Source organism: Eupeodes corollae, chromosome 2, assembly GCF_945859685.1.
Source record: "Eupeodes corollae chromosome 2, idEupCoro1.1, whole genome shotgun sequence".
Lineage (NCBI taxonomy): Eukaryota > Metazoa > Arthropoda > Insecta > Diptera > Syrphidae > Eupeodes > Eupeodes corollae.
The window spans coordinates 40,275,251-40,296,971 of NC_079148.1; the positions used below are offsets into that span (position 1 = coordinate 40,275,251).

General features: G+C 28.8%; 1 protein-coding gene across 5 annotated transcripts in view; it reads left to right on the forward strand.

Annotated features, from left to right (window-relative positions):
* The window catches only part of LOC129947241 (innexin shaking-B), a 385,068-nt gene that overhangs the window by 307,254 nt on the left and 56,093 nt on the right, over nt 1-21,721 (forward strand). For all 5 annotated transcript variants that reach the window (XM_056057737.1, XM_056057738.1, XM_056057741.1 and 2 more), the window contains 2 exons: nt 10,739-10,872; nt 10,961-11,150. In XM_056057737.1, coding sequence (XP_055913712.1) covers nt 10,739-10,872; nt 10,961-11,150 — 324 coding nt within the window. The remainder of the gene's footprint in view (nt 1-10,738; nt 10,873-10,960; nt 11,151-21,721) is intronic.

Here is a 21,721-nt window from a genome sequence, read left to right on the forward strand (position 1 = left end):
ATAATTATTTCCACGCGCCTTTAATCTAACAACAGACAGAAATGGGAACTCTTATCAACTTTCTCTATCTGTACGGAAACGGCTTTTTTGAACAGAATTCTCAGGATACAAATTTTGTTCTAGAATTCATTTTCACTCTTGTTCTCAGTTTTCAGTGTGAATTTAATTTATGATGTGATACATATACATTAGTGAAATCACTAATATCTTGAGAATTATGAACGCTTGAGTAATATCAAAATTCTAAGGACTATTCCAATTTATCACCTTGGAAAAAGGCTCTTTCAGCTTATTCATGGTCTTTTTGTCAGGGACGTTCTTCATATACTTTTGTTATGGTCTCTCATTCTACCTTTCCAATCATTGTAGCATGTTTCAGGCAGAACTATTGGCAAGAAAAGAAATCTTGTCCTGGCTTAAAGAAAACGTGATATCAACATCTGATATCCGTATTTACCTATACATGTGGTTTTGTTTAAAATGTCCTTCGAAAGAATGGCTAGTTTCATGTCACTAAAATTATTATAGTACTTATGATCTATTTCCTTAACGATTTAAACATTGAATGAAAACTAAGGTTTAGTTTTTTCTTGCACATATTATTATTTATATTATGTTTTGAGCGATTAACTTAAAAACTTAATCTCTCAAAAAAATTTAAAACTTCATCATGATACCTAATAAACTTAGCACAAAAGTTAAACAAAGAAAACCATATGGTCTAAGATATTATATAAAGTTCTTAAATCCCTTTTTCCTCTTTAAAAAATAAAGAAACAAAACTTTAACACATAAAAAGGGTAAGCAATAATACCTCCTTAGAATTATTTAAGTTTCAGAAACTGCCTTGTTAAACAAAACCATTTTTATTGTTTTATAGACCTTTAAAACTTCAAACTTTGGACATAAACTGAAAGTCAAAATTATGTTATTGTGATGTATATAGCTTAGTCTTACACGTCCTTAAAGGGTTCTCAAAAGAGCTTTTGAATTTAAATGGTATGAGGGTTTAAGAAAACAGGGAAGAAAACTTAAAGAAAAAAAAAAGTTTAATAATTCCACATATGTATTGTGTCCTTTATTAATTTTTGACAATATTAATAAATTTCAAACTATTTTCGTCCTCAAAAATTGTTTTACCCAAAACAAAAAATAAAAAATTAGTATTTCATTTTATTTTTTCTTATGTATTTCTTCGAAAGCAAAACAAACATTATATCAAAAAAAAAGTATACACCATTTCGCTCCAGAAAAACTCAAATAATCCAAAACTTAATCCATTTACAAATCTCTTTGCCACCATTTGTGCTTACATCATTTAACACACAGAACTTTGATGATATGAATTTGTTGTTTTGCTGTGTTTTTATATTCTTCGGAATCATTGAAAGAGATTTTAACAAAGCATCCCCAAGTCGAGTTACGTGTAAGTAAGTAGACATGCATACAGCTACTTGTACGAATATATTGTAATAAGGACTTTTATGAGCACAAGAGGTAGTAGAAGCTATTGAGTTGAAGTGGAGTACCGCCGCCGCCGCCGCCGCCACCGACAACAACAGACAATAAGGAATAAACATCTAACTTAGCAATGTTTTGACAAGTTCCAACGTTGATAGCTAACTTTCACTTTGACTCAAATGTTGATGTTGTTAAAGGATGAGGGGAGTCCAGACCGAATATTTGTATTAGGATTTCCACCTCTTTCTTCTTTATAGTGATTCCCATTCTTTGCATGTAGGAAGAACTTATCTTAATCATATACTCTCCCTATGACATATGGTTTAGAAGGATAGGAATAATTTTAAATAGGTCATCTTCACTATTTTAAAACTTACAAATCATTAAATTTGAGTGGATAATGGAAAATAGTCCAAACAAAATTCAAATTGAAATCTTTACTGAGATGAACCTAGTTTTTTGGATGTATCTATATTTTTCGTTTTGGAGTTTTATGAGTATGAAACAAAAGAATGTACTATTGTACATTGAAAAGGTTTCCGTTAAAGAAGCTTTAAAACTTTTTTCAATAATGTTTATAAACTTTCATAAAATATTTACGATTGAAATTAAAAACTAAATTTAGTTTAATTTTTTTTCCGTTTCGTCCCTAATTTTCCTACTTTTTGAACAAGTTGACAGTCAATCAAACAATCAAAATGTTAACTCTTTTTTTTCAAAATTATTAAGAGTAATCAATAAAGATCTATAACAAACCTTCAAATGCATAGACTTTTCCAATAAATAGTTTCATTTTATTATTTAAAAAAAAGAGAAATCGACAAATGATTATTGTCTTGTTAAGGTTCTTGGGACAAAAGAATGGTTTTAAGTAACATTTCAGTGAAAAATTATGATCACCTTTTTATTAAAAAATACAGTCATTAAAACTATGAACTGTGAAAAAAAATTGACAATTTTTGAAGTGTATTTTAGCAATTTAAATACCTTGTTAGAACGTGTACCGTTCCATTTTAAGTTATGATGTTTCTTCTTCTCAAATGCCAATTGAAAATAGTTCCAAAAGTCACATCTGCCAAAAATTGACAACTGTCAGAATTGGTAAAAACTAAAACATTGTTTTTTTTATGATATTTATACAAAACTATTTTATAGGTTATTTTTTTGAGTTCAATTTTGTTTCGAAATCTGTATGGATTATTTCTAAAAGCTTAGATTTGAGCTCAGTTTATAATTCAGCTCATTTTTGTGCTAGCTCTTTAAATGTGAGCTATGACAGAAGCTTAAAAGTTAGGTTTAAAGTTAGGTTTGTTGCTTGGAGCCCTGAGTTTTTGTGTATTATGTTCGTAATACTATTCCTTTTGTTGTCCTTACAATCAAAGATTGTGTCGTCAGTATTCCGTAATTTTTATTTTGTGTTGCGAAAAGAATATATTCAAAACTCAGTCCTAAGTTGGGTCCTAGCTCTTTAAATAGGTTTTAAAATAAAAAACTTGGTCACTTAAATTGTAGTGTTTTTCTAATCTGATCTGATCTCCAATTGAAGTAAGGGAATTATAAAAAACTTAATTTGTAATTCTTCTTAATTGTATGCACATGAAAGTGGTTAAATTAATAATGTTCACATTATTTTCATTATTTCATTATTTCCAAGCCAAAAAACAAATAGGAACAGAAGTATACAAATCAATATAATACAAAATACGTAAACGCCCTAGTGTACAAATTGGTATATAGTTGATTTTACCATATCTATAGTTTAAATTTCTGAATAAACTTTTGACTTGAGGATGTCTGAAGTTTTGAAAACAAAGGATGAAATGCATTTTGTTCCCTATTTAAGCCTCAAAAGATTTTGCTCTGCCAACACAAATGTATGCAAGTTGCCACAGTTTATCATGCATCGGTATACTATAAAAGCAAATGTAAAAAAAAAAACGAGTATATAATTGTAGGGGGATACCAATGGTTAGGATTTGGAACATAAGTGTCTTGAGATAAAAAAAATTACTTGAAATCAATTTTAAATAAATTGAAAAAGTTATTCACTGCTTATTTACTATTATATTTTATATTAGATATTTATTGATCTTTAGTGAGATAAATTCATATTTAGGTACATAAAATATTGCCTTATTTTTATGAAAGTGCAAATGATTTTATTTTTGTTAAATTTATCATTTATTTGTTAAGAAAAATAGTTGTTTAAGACACCGTCTCCACATAATGCCTAAACAGTAGCAAATTATATAAAATATTAAGAATAAAATACTTGGATACTGAAACATACGAAATAATTTATCACTACGAAAATTTAACAAGCATTGAAAACAAAACACACAAATGAGATTCAAAGATCAAAATGGATATCAACAACGCCCATACCAGAATATTTAACGTCAGATTGTGTACCTTTTACTACGATTAATAATGCCGATTGTTCTACTTATCTACATTGTACAACAAAACTTGTCTCTAGTCAAAAACAATAAAAAGAAAACTGAGAAATTATATTTAGCCAAAGAACTTGAACTGACTCAATTTCCTCAAGATGAAAAAAAATCTTTGCGTTATTATTTATTTAATTACTTTTCTCTTTATGATTTAAGCATGTTACCATTTAAATATTTTTGTATCTTTTATTTTTAACCACCTCACCTCACAAATCTGTGTTGTTTTTTTCTAACTAGTTTAATTTGTCCACCCTTCTATACCTAAAAAGGATGAAATAAAAATCACTTTATCACGTAAAATAAAGTTTTAAACAAAAATCACTCTTTATGTTTTTTTTTTTTAATTTTAGTTTAAAGTTTCAAATCATTTCAATGCATTCTGCAGGATTATATTTTTCACAATCGATTATAAATTGTAATAATTCGTAATTTATATTCATTCACCATTTTTATTTTTTCTAGACACCACACGATAAATAAAAAAAATAAAAAATAAATTAAATCACAACTGTATATGCAATATAGCTATATACAACACACAACAAAATATAAATCACAAAAAAGTTTAAAAAAATATAAAATAGAGCACCATTTTTCGCAATATGAAGAACTTATATCAGCCATATTTTCTTTCATCACCACGTTTTTTCTCATCACACGTTATTTCATCACTTTCAAGCATTTTAAATCGCAACATGAAGATTTATAGTAATTCTATATAGTATGCAATTGCAATTCGTTTAACTATATATGAGAAAATATATACATATATAAAAAATAGTTAATTATATTTATGAAACAAATGAAGTTAATAATTATTTAAAAATTAAAAATGTCTATATATGTAACTATATACAACACAATTTCTGCACTACACATAGCAGTCAGCATAAAATAATTATTTTTGTTTCTAAATGAAATCAGCTTCATGTTATATATTTTGAAATAAATAAAAAAAAAAAAACAATATATAAATCACCAATTCACCATTTTCAATCACAAAAGATATATGATCACCAACGTATTGCACATTTAAAAAACTTAAAAAAAAATGAAAAATAATCAAATTACAAATCACCACTTTTTCCATATATATATAATATTTATATACACGAAAACTATATTTTTTAGAAGTGGAATGCTCACCATAAAAAAAAAAACAAAAACCAAAAATAAACAATAAAAAACAAAACTCTCATAAAGGATCACATTTATATATAGAATAAAACTTAACAAAAAGTATACTCGTACCTAACTACCTAACCGACAGAAAAATCAAAAAAATAACACTGAAACAATTAAACTGGCAATGCCTACATATAACTACTGAAGCACTTTATGCAATATACTATATATATCTACATGCAACCACAGTAATATTATATCACAGAAATATATATTTTATATCCTAACAACTACCTACACCGGAATCAAACCAAACCAAAAACAAAAAAGACAAAACGGAAATATATCTATATTTTTATTACAATAATAAAATATCAATGAAAAGTTAATTGACACACTTCTTTGACACCACGCCCATCACTATAACATTTAACTATATATAATTACCACTGCATTTTGTATACAATTTCACCACAAATCCAGTGACAGAGTGAATTCAGTATAAAATTCAAACCTGTACCTCTTATACAGTAAAAGTCGAGCACAGCAACATTTTCCCCAAACTCTTTTTCAATTTTTATATTAAACAATTTTATACCTTTACCTTTATATACTTTTCAAAAAATTAATTAGAAATCCATTAAGTTTTAAATTCAAAATATTTATAAATTTATTATGGTTGTGTTCTTTGCTAAACGAATAACGCCATCACTCCTCAATCACACTCACAAAAATATTCTATATAGTTTTCTTTTTTCGTTGTATTTGTATTTCAAAGAAACTTAATCAAAGACTAAGTAGGAAGTGGAAGCTTCACATAAATTACGTGGTTTGAGTTAAAATGATTAGAAGGGTAGATTTTCAATCACAGACAAATTTGTTTAAATTAGCAAACTCTTCAAAACTAAAGTCATAGGAAATACTCGTAGGTTACAGAATACAGCTTTGAAAGGATTTTTCTGATTCCACATCCTTAATGCAACTTGTCAATAGTGAATGATGATTTTGTTTAGTGGTATGTTTGACAATTTTTTTTGTTAAACGTTAACCAACATTTATTAGGTCCTTCTTAAATACTAGCCAGACAATTAGCTACCCACAGAATGTCCTTTCGTTACCAAAAAAAAAAGTATTAAAGAACATTATGTAACTTAAAATACAATTGTCAATTTATTTTTATATTAAAAGAAAACCCAACCATCATTATGCTATTATGGTGCTAAAATGAAAAAATTCAACTTTTCAAAAAAATATCCCTGCAAAGCGTTAACATAAAAAAAATCAATAGTAGAAAAAAGCTTCATCTGCAGAAATGTCTTACTTACCTAAATAGATAACGAGAGTGTTAATGTCTTCTGTCTGGGTGGAAATTTAAGAAGGTACTTTGAAAATGCAATTACCTATAATGCTATAATTTGTTTTTCTTATAAATTTAAAAATAATTTAAAAGTACGGGTATTACGTGAAAATGGTACAAACTTTAAAAAATACTCTACACATTAGTCCATTTTTTTTTAAAATAAAATATGTATTGACAAGAGGGTTGGACAGGGCTATTTATAAAGTAGGAATTTCGGTATTAGGAACAGACTGACAAGTTTGTAATAATAGATTTTAAATTAAAGAAGGGTTGTTATTAAGCATTTTTAAAAATATCCCTCAAGCATTGGTATGTGTTGAAAAAAAGGAATTATTCATCAAGATATTTGTACCAAAAATGAGTGGCAACTCAGGTAAACAATGTTCACCATTTGTTAAGTTAGTAAGTGGGTAATTTTAGGCTAATTACAGAGTAATTATTTTAATTTCAATGTTTTCATGTTTCTTATGATTTTTTTTAGTTTTCTTTGCTAACTTGATAGCAACTAATTGAAGCATTTTTTTTTTTCAATTAATTAGCAGAAATTAATTGTGATGGTTTTAAGTTCTTATATATTTTCTTTGATCGCTGCATTTTATTCATACAAAGTAACCGAATCAAGTCCTTAAATCCGTGTAAAAACTTCATTAATTTTTAAATGGATTATGTTTAATTACTAACAAATTAAAAAACCGTAACTTATTCAATATAAATAAAAGTTCTTACGTGGTTAGTAAAGTTGATCTTGATGTAGGAAAAAGGTACTGTGGCGAGAGTCCATAAATCCACTGGTACGGATGTTATATCCGCTATATTGTTATGAAGAGGTAGTCTTCTGACGTTCTGCTTAGGTCTCATTCCGAGTGAATGGAAAACAGCATTTGTCCCAGTCCATCCCAAACAAGCGAATCTTCCTCACTTTCTAATTATCGATCGATTGCACTTACGTCACTTCTTTCCAAGTTCATGGGATCGCTGATTAATTATCAGCTCAAAAATATCTCAAAGATCGAAAGCTTCTTAATGACCGGAATAACTGTTTTCGCAGCAATACGTCTGCTAATGACCTCATGTTTTATCTCACCGAAGAGTGGAGCAAATCTTTACATTGTTTTGAAGAAAGTAAGAATATTGCACTATTTCAAAAGCGTTTAATGATGGTTTGGCCTCAAGATCTCTTACAGAAAATGTGCCTTCGGGTTTTATGAATCCCTCCATTCATTGAATTTGTAATTACCTTTTGGATCAATATAAGTAGTATTAGAAGGGTTTAAGGCTGAAAACCACATAATGTATTCTGGTGTGCCCCAGGGCTCCATTTTGTCTGCAATACTCTTTCTTAATTTTATTAATAAATCTCCTGTCTGTAACTTATAATCCAATAAATTGTTTTGTTGACGATAGTACTCTTAGCTTCTTATATTCGTTTTCAGAAATACATCCCTCTTCTTTGGATGTGAACTGCAACGAGCAAATATTATAAGCTCATTAAACTCTGACCTAAACAGCTTTGTACAATGGTTAATAAAAGACCATTTGGAATTTTATGGTTCGAAAGCCAATACTGTCTTCTATTGTCTAAGCGATTTGCATGAATGAGACTGAACATTTTGATATGCTCAGTATATTTGTCACCAACCACTTCAAACATTCAGCAAGGTGTTTGGATTTCCTTAGGCGATGCAAAAATTTGTTCTGTCGTTCTGATCTGGCTTTTATCAACAAGACTTATATACGTCCAAAGCTTAAGTATAACTCCAATCTCTAGGACCTCTTATATCAGCTTTTTTTCCATTATTTCAACTGTGTATGATCTTAAGATTGAGATAGTTGCACTCCTACCTTTGAACAATTTAACTGTTACACTCACGGTTCTAGGAATGCTCAACAGTATAACCTCGAGCCCAACTGTCAAGTACAAACATTCGTTCTTAAGCCTTACTACGCGAATATGTAATGCCTTATCACACTATGATTTTTTAATCATTGCAATATTCAGAAATTCAAAACGGATGTGCACCGACACCCCTTTTCAAACCTTCTCTCACTTCCCTGATGCGCGCTATGTGTCTGATTAAGAGTATAGTGATATACCTTTGAGTTTGCACTTATTATAAAAATATACATTTTCGAAATTTTATAATCTGTCTCTTTCGTTAACAATAAATGTTTGATATTTTATTTAAATTCAAATTTATCTAATAAATACAAATTTATTTAACCATTTTAGAGGTTTCCATTCGTTAACAAAAATATCTTAAAATAATATTGGCCTTTAACTTTAACTTAAGTTAATATTTTTGTATTACTGTTTACATTTATTTTGTCAAAATGTAGTCTAGGGAGAGGTTTAGATAGCTTAGACGAAAAAATATAATTCTGTAGCATAGGATTAACATTTCTGAAATTTTAGAGTTTCGCCTTTGAAAATTTTCAAAATGTTTGATTGACTTTCGTCAAGAAGAAGAAGTTCGTTCTTCTTTTCTTAAATCAAAATCGATTTATAAAAATCCTATGAAACTGTTGACTAGATAAAAATACAACTTTTTTTAAAATCACTTGATATCTTTAAAAAAATATCTTCTATTTCTTGTATAACGTTGGTATGGCGTGTGGATTGAATTTTGTAAATAGATATAAATATATACATATGTAAAAAAAAACATTAATTAAACTCCCAATATATTTTTTTATTTTTGTCTTCAGAAATCGTTTTTGTTTAATATTTAAAATGTATTGGTATAGTTTTATTTGTTTAGTATTATTTTGTACAGTTTCGAAGTATTTGTTTTGTGAAACTAAATATCTATAAATTTTAAAGTTAATTTTGTTTGTATTCTCTGTAACGCAAAATAACACGAATATATTTAATCTCATTGTTTAAATATATCGAAGCAACAGTTTTCAAAGCCTATTCTTCAATACAATTATTTTTAAAGGGGAATTTAAAAAAGCAGTTTTGTAAGGTTTGACAGGTCTCCTGGTATTTGCTTTCTGTTTAATTTTCTCGTTAGTTTTTAAATCACCGTTTGTGAATGTTCAACAAAAAAAAAACACCACACAATCTCAATGTGAAGTTTTCCACACACTCTTAGTCTCAATCACAATTAAAAAACAAACAAACAAAAAAAGAAAACTATATAACGTAATTTAGTTCATAAGTATAATAAATTTAATTTAAAAAAAATGCTGTAGTTAACTCACATTACACACGCTAGTTGTTATTTCACTCACCAGTACAATAAACTTATATTTCTTAAAACCACCGACACCAAGGATCTACAATATTATCGAAATTTCATTCATTGTTATAAAATATCGATTAAGGACTCTCTGCCCATAATATCGTCCAGTCTCATTCATGTTCATCATGACAAATTCAAAATAATAATAAACAAAAAACAAAAAAAAAATGATAAACATCAAACGAAATTGTTTGCATAAAAAAAGAAACATTTTTATAAAAATTATTCTTTTTTTCTTAAATTGTCAATATTTGTGTAAGCATTATTTCGTTTCAACTAATTAAATCATTCGGAACGAAAATAATTTTGTCCATTTTATCTCTCGAACAAATCCATACGGCATCGACTATGGAAAAGAATAAAACAAAATAAATAAAGTAAACAAAAAATTTGCATTCCTATCACTTTCAAAATTTAAATCAATAAATATGAACAAATTAAAAAATGTCATTTTAATTCACGTTATTTATTTTATGTATTTACTCACACACACACAACACACTCAATTATTATTACTACACACTCTCATTCGAAATGTACCTATATTTAAAATTTACTAAAAACAAACTTAAATATATTACATTATGCCACACATCAAAGTATAATTGTAAATAACAAAAAAAACAATAAATTAATTAAAAGTAAACTTACCTATTGATTTTAGATTTTTTTTATTTAATGTTGATAACAAAAACAATTCAATTGCTTTAAACAATTTATTAAAACCTATAAAAAAAGATTCAATTTTATTTAAAGCTTAACGTAAAGTAAAGTATTATACATATAATTATTATTAAAATAATTACCTATATTTTATTTTTATATTAAACATATTTAAGTAAAAGCCTATTTTTGAAATATACATTGATTATAATTATAGTAAAGTACCTACATTACAATTTATATACTTACACAAAACTAGTATTAAGATTATTTTTATATTTTATATTTGTTTATATTTTGTTTTTAAAATTATAAAATTATATTTTTTGTCAACTATTTCAATATAAACTAATCTATTTAATTGTTTCTTATTTATTTTTTATTCGAAACGTATATCACGAATTATGTGTACCTAAAACAATTCAAAACAGGTGTCTCATGTTAAAATCGACTCGCCTGTTTTTCGACTGCATACAAATGCAACTGTTATACTGTTAATAACATTTTCAATAGCTGTTACAACACGCCAATACGTAGGAAATCCAATAGACTGCGTTCATACGAGGTGAGTATAAGAATTTGGGTGTTGTCTTTGATAGAAGTGATGTTTCTAATCTAAAATTGGTTCTTATGTATGCTATCTTTTATAACAGAGATATACCGGAAGATGTTCTTAATACATATTGTTGGATTCATTCAACGTACACAGTGGTGGATGCTTTCATGAAAAAGCAAGGTTCCGAGGTGCCTTTTCCTGGGGTTCATAATTCACAGGGACGTGGACCTCTTACAATAAAACATACAAAATATTACCAATGGGTGGCGTTTACCCTATTTTTTCAGGTGAGTGTGTTTTTGTTTAAGTATAAACATTTATAAAGTTTAAAAGGGAATAAGCTTTTGGGAGACTGGAGAATATAATAATTTTAAAATGTGAGGTGTATTGGATAAGCTTTTGCTGAAAACTTTTTCACCACATACAATGCTGGTGAAAGATGGTTTCAGTATTTGCTTTCATGGTGAAAGATATGCTTTAGGTGCAGTAATGCCAATCGATATATCTTTTAAAATTTTAATATATCTTTTAAAATTTTAATAATTTTGAAGGAATGTTCAACATCTCAGCGAGAAATTAAAACGTAGTCGGTTTTGATGAAATTCAAGTTGAACAAATTGACACTTACAACAAATAAAGCTTTGGGAAAAACAACACAATACACTTTCTTGAAGACAAAAAAGATTTTAAAATTTTAATAAGGTACATAGGAAAATTGAAAATTAATAGCTTATGTAGCAACACCAAACCCGTACTTTTTCCTACATTAAAGTTACTTTAACGGAATCCAAATTGCTCTAAAGGCAAAACATTATTTGAATTAATGTGTTCAATAAGCTTCTTTTTAATGATTTTTTCAAAACATTTACCAAGAGAACTCAGCAAACTAATCGGTCTGTAGTTAATAGACAAGTAAGCTATCTTACCAGGTTTTAAAATTAGAATAACGTTTGCTATTTTCCATTTATTTGGGAAATATCCCAATTTAAGGCAAGAATTAAAAAGTTTTTATGCAAAATTTAACTCCCAGTTTTGGCATATTTTTCAAATACAAATTTTTTATTTTGTCAAATTCAACTGACTTTCTAGTTTTCAAAGAATTAAGAACATCTTTGATGTCTTCAATAGTGATGAAGTAATTTTTACCATCATTCGTATCACAGTTAATTATTCTTATTGATTGAGAAACAACAGATTCAATGGTATCATTTGTAACGGCATTGCTAGCTAACAATTGTGCATCATAAAAGTTCGTTGCTAATGCATCTGCTTTTTCAGATCCCGACATCATTAAACTACTTTCTACCTTTAAGACAGGAATATGAGTTTTTTTTATAACTTTAACTATATTACAGAATGGTCTGCTTGCTTTATCCAACTCTAGCAGCTTCTGATTCAAAGCTCTATTTCTGAAAACTGCTATACCTTCTTTTACAATAGAGTTAAGAATATTCATTTCAGAAATAGAAGAATATCCACCTTGCTCGGTATCGGTTTCGCACCTTAATCACTTAATCATTCGACCAAATTTGGTGGAAGGACATTTGTGCTTTTAATTTTCATTGCTTTTTTAGGTACAGCCTGATCAACACTTTCGATTATTGCAGATGTAAAGGAAGCAATGGTTTGATCAATTTTAAATTGATCTATGTCCGGTGTGAAATTATTTGCGAGATTTCTCAATTTCGTTTTTAATTCTCTTTTATAAATAGACCATTTAGCATTTTTAAAATCAAAAGCTTCATTTCGTTGATTAAGAGGGGATATAAAAGTGTCAATGAATACAGGCAAATGGTCAGAGCTCAACTCGTTTAGCACAAACTGTTCGCTGAATAAACCCGGTACATTAGTTAGAAAAATGTCTATAGTTGATGGACTTGCCCTACTGTTTGTAGGGTAATAAGTTGGATGAGGTGGATATAAAGTATCAAAAGAGTGATTTATGTTTAAATTATGCAATATATTTCCCCAAGCATTTGCTCTTAAACACCCCCAATTTCTATCTATGCTTGCAGTTAAAATCTCCTCCAATTAAATAAAAATTCTACATATTTACATCGAATGCTTTTAGCATTCCAACAAATTATTTTCAAAGATGTTTTATTCATTACTTGGACTTATACAAATACTTAATAGCTAATTGTGCAATGGTATTAAATTGATCTGATTTAGTTTTGCAATTACCAAGTAGAGTGATCACTTCGGCTGTCAGTGCGTTGATCTCTTCCATAGAGAACAGTTCATTAACCATTTCTGGTCCAGTGTTGTTGTTGATATTGTGGAAATTGTTGTTGTTGTTTGGCCATGCAGTACAATCGTTTACGTTACCATTGAATTGAGTTGACATTTTTGACATTTCCAAATCCCAATTGACATTTTTTTAATGAAATAGTCATTAATGTTTAAATCACTGAGCACTTTGTGAATATTTTCACAAGTTTTTTGCAATACACAGATGGATGGTATTTTAATTTTTTTTAATTTAGTTTAGTTGATCTTTTTCTATAATTAATTTTTTTTAAAACTAAAATGTATTTAACATATATTAAAGTATGATATATTTCCAATTATATAGTGATGTGCATACATATGAGAGTATCTATAATGCGTCGTTCGGTTCAAACGAAAAACTCATAATACGGAGATAAACTGTTCACTTCAAACAAAAATTGTAACTAGCCGATTATTTATTTATTATTTATTCCGTGCCCAGGGATAAAGACACTTGACTATACAAAACTAAACTTAATTTCATCGTTTAGTTTTGTTTAATCCTCGGAATTATTTTATTAAAAAGTGGCGATATTGGTTTAAACCCTATTTTTTTATTTTGGATTAAATTTTAACTTTAAAATAAATGATATTGGCTAAAACTTGGAAATTGTCATTCAGAACCTTAGATTGCTTGATCTAGTATTCCCCAGGAAAGCTATCTCGGCCCTTTTCTGATCATCCTATCTATTCTATCACGAAGTAACGGTATGCATGCTCTCAAGTGAGGTTCTCATTTTTGTTGATGAAATTAAGTTTTGTACAATAATAAAGTAGACCTATTGTCGTATTCTTTTTCAGACCTGATATTGATAGTTTTTCATTTTGGTGTAGGAAAAAAAAATTTTTCCTCAACCCTTCAAAATATCAGTTGAAAAATTTTACTAAAAAAAAACGAAACGTAATTGTATTTGATTATTGTATTTCTCTGTCGTGTTTTTATTTTTGAGGATCTTAGGATTCATTTCTGTTGAAACTTAGAATTGACACACCACATTATCTTTATATTAATATAGCAAGTTCTATGCTTCGATTCATTAAACATTGGGCAAAGGAGTTTTCCATGTTCGTGCTCATCTTGAATAATGCTTCACAAGTATAGGCGTATTGAACCAATTCAACATAATATCATTTACCCTTAAGGTCCTTGCTTAGAAAGATCCTTATAATCTACCTCCCTATATGAACATCCTATTCAGTTTCTTCAAATGCAATCTCTCCACCAACGGCGGCGTATTAATAATAATTTAATATTTCTTCATCAACTTATTAATGGTGAAATTGATGCACCTTATTTATTATCTAGTATTCATTTGAACTACCGAGGCGAAGTTCATCACCTGAGTACATTTGATTTTATTCATGTTGATTTCCATAGAGCTAACTATGGAAAGGATAAAGCTCGTACAAACTTAACTGTTTACCGATCGATTCGAATTTAAATAAAGTGTTTTCAAAATCATTTTTTAAAATCAGTGCTCCACTATTACAAACATCTTTATTTTATTTTGTGTTTTGAAATAGTTTATGTGAATGTTAAATTTTTTTTGTATTTTGAGTGTGTGTTTTAATTGTATTATTTTGTTTACTAATAACTAACACGAACACTTATGATTAGCCTCTGATCTTAGTTTAAAGCTTGTTATAAGCTTACTACTTTCTGGAAAATTTGAAGTGATATAAATACAATTTAAGCAATAAATAAGAAGAACAGAAATATTAGCACATACAAAACCTACGAATTGTTTAAAGAAAATATATTCTATTTTAATAATGAGTTTAAAATTTTGTTTTCCCAAAACCATACACTATTCGGAACAACTGAATCTCAGTCTATCATACAGACTTCCCAGGCAATGTAGTGTATTCCAGGCAGAAGTAATGGCGATTAAAGAGGCACTATCCTGGCTCAAAGAAAACGTTATATCTTGGAAGGATATACGAATCTTCTTTGACAGCCAAGCCACTCTTAAATCTCTCGCGTTTGTCTCCAAAAACTCTCAAATAGTCTACGATTGTCGATCATCTCTGAATGAGATGACGGAACAGTTTAATATTCACCTCATTTGGGTGCCGGGCCACAGAGACATTCCGGGAAATTGCAAAGCCGATGAGCTCGCCAAAAACGGAACACTTCTGCCTAATGTTAAACAAAAACATAACATAGGAACACCACATATCTTCTCAAACAATATGCTCTATAATCAACAAATGCTAGATGGTCACAGAGTACCACCTCCCTAGCAACTAAGCAAATATGGCCAACCATGGACTTAAAACGGTCTAAAGGCTTGATATCCCTGAGCAGACAAAGTAAATATAAGCGCTATAAATGGAGTAACAACAGCACACTGCCTCATAGGAAGACATGCTCTGAGGCTAGGGGTCTACACAAATGACTTCTGTAGAAGCTGCATGGACGAGGAGGAAGAGGAAACAGTCCAACACCTTCTATGTACATGTCCAGCACTCTCCATTAGAAGGAATAACTTTCTCGGTAATCCCTTCTCCGATGAAACCAGTGAACTGGCAACGATTGACACAAAACGTCTCTCTAACTTCATTAAAAGTACAAAATGGTTTGTTTAAGTTCATTAATCTCGCATTAGTGGTATCACTATGGACCCTAGAGGTCTAGGTGAGTCAATGACATCTGGACAGCCACTCCAACCTAACCTAACCTAAAACCATACACCGAAACACATTTATTTAAAACATCTATAAAGAATGGATTTCTGGCCCTAAAGTTGTAAATAATAATGAAGGTGTTTCCGTTGTTTTCCAATCTTTGTTTTTGTACGTCAACTCATACTTCTTAAAGATGAAAACTTATGCATCTTATCTCATTACAGTGTTTCTTAATTTGAATCAATTGAGATGTTCATTGTTACACTAAACCTCATTTGAGGCTCTGATTTTTTATAAATGCTTCTAATTTTTGTAAAAAAGGATATTTTATTTCATTTTTGAATAACTATTTGTTGGAAACTCTTGGATCTACAGACTCTTATCAAATTTCATAAAAAAATTCTTAAAAAAGGTGTATTAAAACAATTGATTTAACAAGATAAAACCACCTATAATTTGTCTCTCATAAACGCATTTAAGACATTTATGAGATTGTAAATATAATTTTGTTTTTATATAGCTTCTCAAAAAAAAAAACTATAGTAATATCATCTTAAGTTCTTACTGATCCGACAGCTTGTGGCTACAGCGACGTACGACATTGTTATTTTGTTTAATTAACTTTAAATATAAAACTTCGAAGGCCATTTTGAGGCTACCGTGAACGTAAAAATAAACAGATTCGTGATTTTACTATATATTTTATATAGTCGAAAAAAAAAATAGACTTTCAACTCCTAAATAGTTTTTACTTTTAAAGAAAAGCATAAAGAGATTCATGTTCCTTGCTTTTATAAAATTTGTACCTGCGACATACAGGACAATTATGGCAAATTTTGCATTCGTAAGAAGTCGAAAAAGTGGGTCTCTCTTCTGTAGGTCCGTCTGTCTGTATGTTTGGCGTTTTTTCATTCTTTAAAACTTAAAATGAAAAAATATATAAATAGCTATTTTGGGTAAAAATCTAAAATTCGATTTTTTGTTCAAAAACGAACTTGTTCAAATAAATCGTCTCTAATTGTTTGTCTTAACTTGGCTCATTTCAATAAAAAAAAGGAAGTTATTGCAATGGGTCCGATATGTCAAATTTAAAATTTTGACATTTCTCGACGTTTCAAGGTCCCTAGAGTCGAAATAACAGATTTTTAGAAAGATGTCTGTGCGTGCGTGTGTGCGAACGTTCGTACGTCCGTACGTTACCGACTTTTTTTTCGTCGGCCAAAGCTCAAGAACCAGAAGAGATATCGATTTCAAATAAATTTTGTTATACAGATAATAAGGCAGAAAGATGCAAAAAGGGCTCTCAAGAAAATTGCGTCGGTGGTTTTTTTACCATAGCAGTTTGAAAAAATGTGAAAATTTTGATTAACCCTAAATATCTTACGAACCAAAAACGCTAAAGCCTTGAATTAAATTTTATATAATATATTGTATTGTGATATCAAAGAAATATATTTTTTTTACAAAATTCATTAAACTGTTTTTTTTTATAAATCAAAAAAACTGAGAAAAAAAATTTGTCCCCTATAAAATTTTACGACTAAAATATGATATCATCTCCAAAACTATTTTGTTGAACGAAAAATAATGTTTTTGACATCTGATAACATTTTGAGAAAAATCGAATTGACAGTTTTTTTATAAAAAAAAATTTATTTTTATCTAAAAAAAACATTACCATAGTTGGTAAAAATAGATTTTCGACTCAAATATCTTTTCAAAACTTTGAAATATTGGCTTTAATTTACTTTTATCTCTCAAATAATATTGTTGTCAATATTCAGTAAAATTTAAAAAAATCGAATTGACATTTTTTTACTAAAAATTAAAAACCGAAAAGAAATTAACAAAAGTTGGTAAAAAATGATTTTCGGCTCAAATATCTTTTCAAAAATTTGAAAACGATATTTCTTATAAGTTAAAATTAATTGAAAGCCATAATCTTAAATTTTTGAAAAGATATTTGGATCCAAATTAAATTTTAACCAACTTTGAATAATTTTTTTTGGGTTTATATTTTTTTTTTAAATAGTCAATTCCATTTTTCTCAAAATCTTAATAGATGTTTAAAACATTAATTTTCGTCGCACAAAATTGTTTTGGAGATAAAATCATTTTGCATTTGTAAAATGTTTGAGATGACTATTTTTTTTAAGTTTTTTGATTAAAAAATCCGTTAATGAGTTTAAAAAAATAAACTTGTTTGGTATCACGTTACAATATATGGTATAAAATACTATTCAAGTCTCTAGCGTTTTGGTTCATGAGATATTTAGGGTTAACCAAAATGTTCACCTTTATTTTAAACTGCTATGGTCTAAAACCACCCACACAATTTACTTGAGAGGCCTTTCTGCCTCTTTATGCCTAGTTATCTGTATAGCTAGATTTATTTGAAGTCGATATCTCTTCTGGTTCTTGAGCCATGGGCGACGAAATAAACGTCACGAAAGTACGGACGTACGAACATACGGACGTAAGAACTTACATTCACAAGCACGTACAGACATCTGTCTAAAAATCGTTTATATCGACTCTAGGGACCTTGGAACGTCGAAAAATGTCAAAATTTTCAATTTGACAAATAGGAGGACTTCCTATTGGGAGTTAAACAAACTATTTGAACATTATACGATCCAGTCGAACATTTTATTTTTTTTTTCATTTTCGAATATCAAGTTTTGGAAGAACAAGACATCAATTTTTAAAATCATGGAAAAGGAGCACAAAGTGGAAGAGAATTTGTTTTAATAAAATAAAAAGAACTTTACAAATAGTGAAATATCAATCAATAAAACTATAAATATTTTCTATTTAGATTATTTTGAACAGTATAATCATTTTCAATTTTTTGTTAAAATAAAACATTCAATTAAAAAATGTTGCATTACTAAAAAAAAAAGTCACCTGTCGTTTTAAATTTTAAACAATTTTAAGTTATTATTGTTTTTCTTGAATTGTTCAAGTAAACAATATTTATTTCAGTTTAAATTTGATAACTAATAAAAATTACAATTATAAAGTTATTGAGAATTTAGGTTTAGCCACTCAAGGCTGCTGACTGAAAAGCCAACATTTTTAGAACATTTAAAAGAGGTTATTAATGAAAAACAGAATTTTGATGATTTTTATATAAAGTTGTTGCATTCAAAAAACGAAAACATTTTTCTTTGATTTGATATGTTATAAAAATATAGACTAGCATTTGTTCCTAAATTGGATTGGATTTTGAAAGTTTTTAAGCACTTTAGACAAAATAAACATAATTATAAGTTAAAAAATTAAACCACAATTAAATGGCAATGAGTTAAATATTTTCGAAAGGATGTGTTCTGTACATTATAGGAGTATTTCGAGCTCTCATAACAATGTTACCTTAATATTGATTCCTTTCAAATTCAAAAGTAAAAACCTTAAAACAAAAACTTTTATGTTATTAAAAGAAAATTGTATGTTTTTATTATATCAATAAATCTTTTAGGGTTTTTAAATGTAGGCAGGTAAATTTATTAAAAAAATGCAAATTAAAAATTGTGTGCACAAAACTGTTATAGGAAATGAATTCAGTCTAAATAACAGCGAATCATTTTTTGTAAATTTTATTATAAACATTTTAACTTTAATTATCATGTCCTGTTTTTTTTATAAAAAAAAAAAACCTTATTGAGAACACAAGAACACTTAAACCACAGACCTGGAGCAGAGCAGTAAATTTTCTTTGTTTAATTTGAGTGGACAAACATTTACGTAAACTCCTCAAAGTGTGATAAATATTTTAGTTGGTTATGACACTTGTTCCGCACACTCCCACAAGCCACTGTACTCATGCATATACATTTAGGTAAAATGTTGTTTATTAACTCTCAAAATGTTGGGACTCCGACACCAATCTGTTTTAAAAATAATAAAACGAAATTTAAGAGAAACTCTTCCGTAAATATTCAAAACGACGAAGATCCCTATGGATTCAAAATCACCATCATCATATCAACATCACTTGAGCGATGATGATAATATTTTGTTTATATATTGCACGAATGAAACAAGGAAAAAAATTTGAACGCCAACTTGACATAAACATTTTTCCATTCCCCACATATTTTGGTTTAACATAAATAGCTCCCTCTGCGGTCCTAGTTATTCTAATTTTCCTAATGCAACTTAGGGTACATTCCCGAAAAACCTGCTAGTTTGTTTTACAACAATAGTGATGTGAAAAAAAATGTTTCTTCTTGTTTTTTTTTTTACACAATAAACACAATAAAATTCAAAGAAAAACAGAAAATAAAATACACTATCTTATTACAAGTTTTTGCTTTTAATGTTGTTAGATTATTGTGTTGACAAATTTAAAGAAATTAAATAAAAAAAGGAAATTTAAGAATGGAAGTTTAAAGACAGACGTTTTATAAATATATTTTAAATAAAATATGGTACATATGCAAGTAGTTGAACAATTTTTCGAAAATTCAGAATGAAGTTTGAAACGTTATATTAAGCCTTTAAAAATTGCAAACAAATACAAATTTTAGGCGCAGTTAACTAAGAAAGTTGTATGTTATTTGAAAGCATGAAAATGTATTACTTTTTCAAGAAATATAAATTAGTAATAACATTACTCACTTTACATAAATGACTACTAAAATTTAAAAAAAAACAATGAACAGTAATACAAATTTGAGGCTTTCAATATTATTTAGAACCAATCTTGATGTGCTCGGTCGTTTCTAAGACCTTAATTATTTCACTTTAAATGTAATTTTTCCCTGTATAAATGATATTTTTGAACAATACTGTATTTGAATTTCTCTCGATTTGAAAAACGCACACGCTCGATCACCCACCTCTCCGAATCTGATGATGAGGCGTGTTTGTATTTGGGAGTTTATGGAATCTATTTTTGTAACCCTACTTGATAAGATAATTTATTTGGGATTAAATCATGGAGCATTTTTACGGTCTATTATTTGATTGCCGATCATAGGTACGCTGGCCGCCGCACTATCGCCCCTCTCAGTCCAATCTTCGACTTTTTTTTCCGAGAAACAAAAATAAAAACAATATTTATGACGACACTGCCCTTTGAATGCAACACGCGCCCCCATCCAGTGAAGAACGCGTGTCCTGAACTATGCCCATAATTTTATTTCTTCTTTTAATATTGGAGCTCCCTCTGCTGGCGATGGTGTCGGCGACATGACCTCCTCCTCCCCCGCACCCTTCTCTAAAATTCGAAATTCCGACCAATAGCCCGTTGTAATTATTTTGATTCTTGTATCATTAAAATACATATTTTATCCAATAAGTCAAAAAGATATGGAAATAAAATTTATAACGATGCGGGCAAGATTTATGTGCTTTTAAAATGAGTTTGCTGATTGATGTCTCAATTAAAGAGCTTGTTTTATTAAGTTTTTTTTTTTTGTGCTATTTTATGTTTTTTTATTATTGTTATTATTTTGTTGGTTGGTCTATTGTTTTTGAGTTATTTTTAAATTGTTGAATTTATCTGGGTAATATTTTTGTATATTCGAGTAGTTGGTTAATATTTCTGAAAATAATTTTAAGTACTTCAAAGACGCCATATTGATGCAACAGCTGCTGGCTGGAATTGCAAACAACTTACCGCCGACTATTAGTGATTGAATTGCGTGCATTTTGGTCTTCCGAATTTCGACGTTGAGTTCGTCGAGTAAGTTGGTCGTTTGCAATGGTTTGCCGTTTCACGTTTTATTGCAGCTGACGTTGTATACGGTTTTACGATTAGTACTCGTCTTTTATGAACTGCACTATTGCATATATGTACATATGTTTTTCTTACTTGATCTATTCTCGGATTCCCGGATCGTAGACTTTGGCAAGGTGTTTTAAAACCACCGCCCCTGTCAGAAAAGATGATGTCTATCAAAAGTAAGACAAAAATAAACATCATAAACTGCAGGCGCGACGGCCGGCGAAT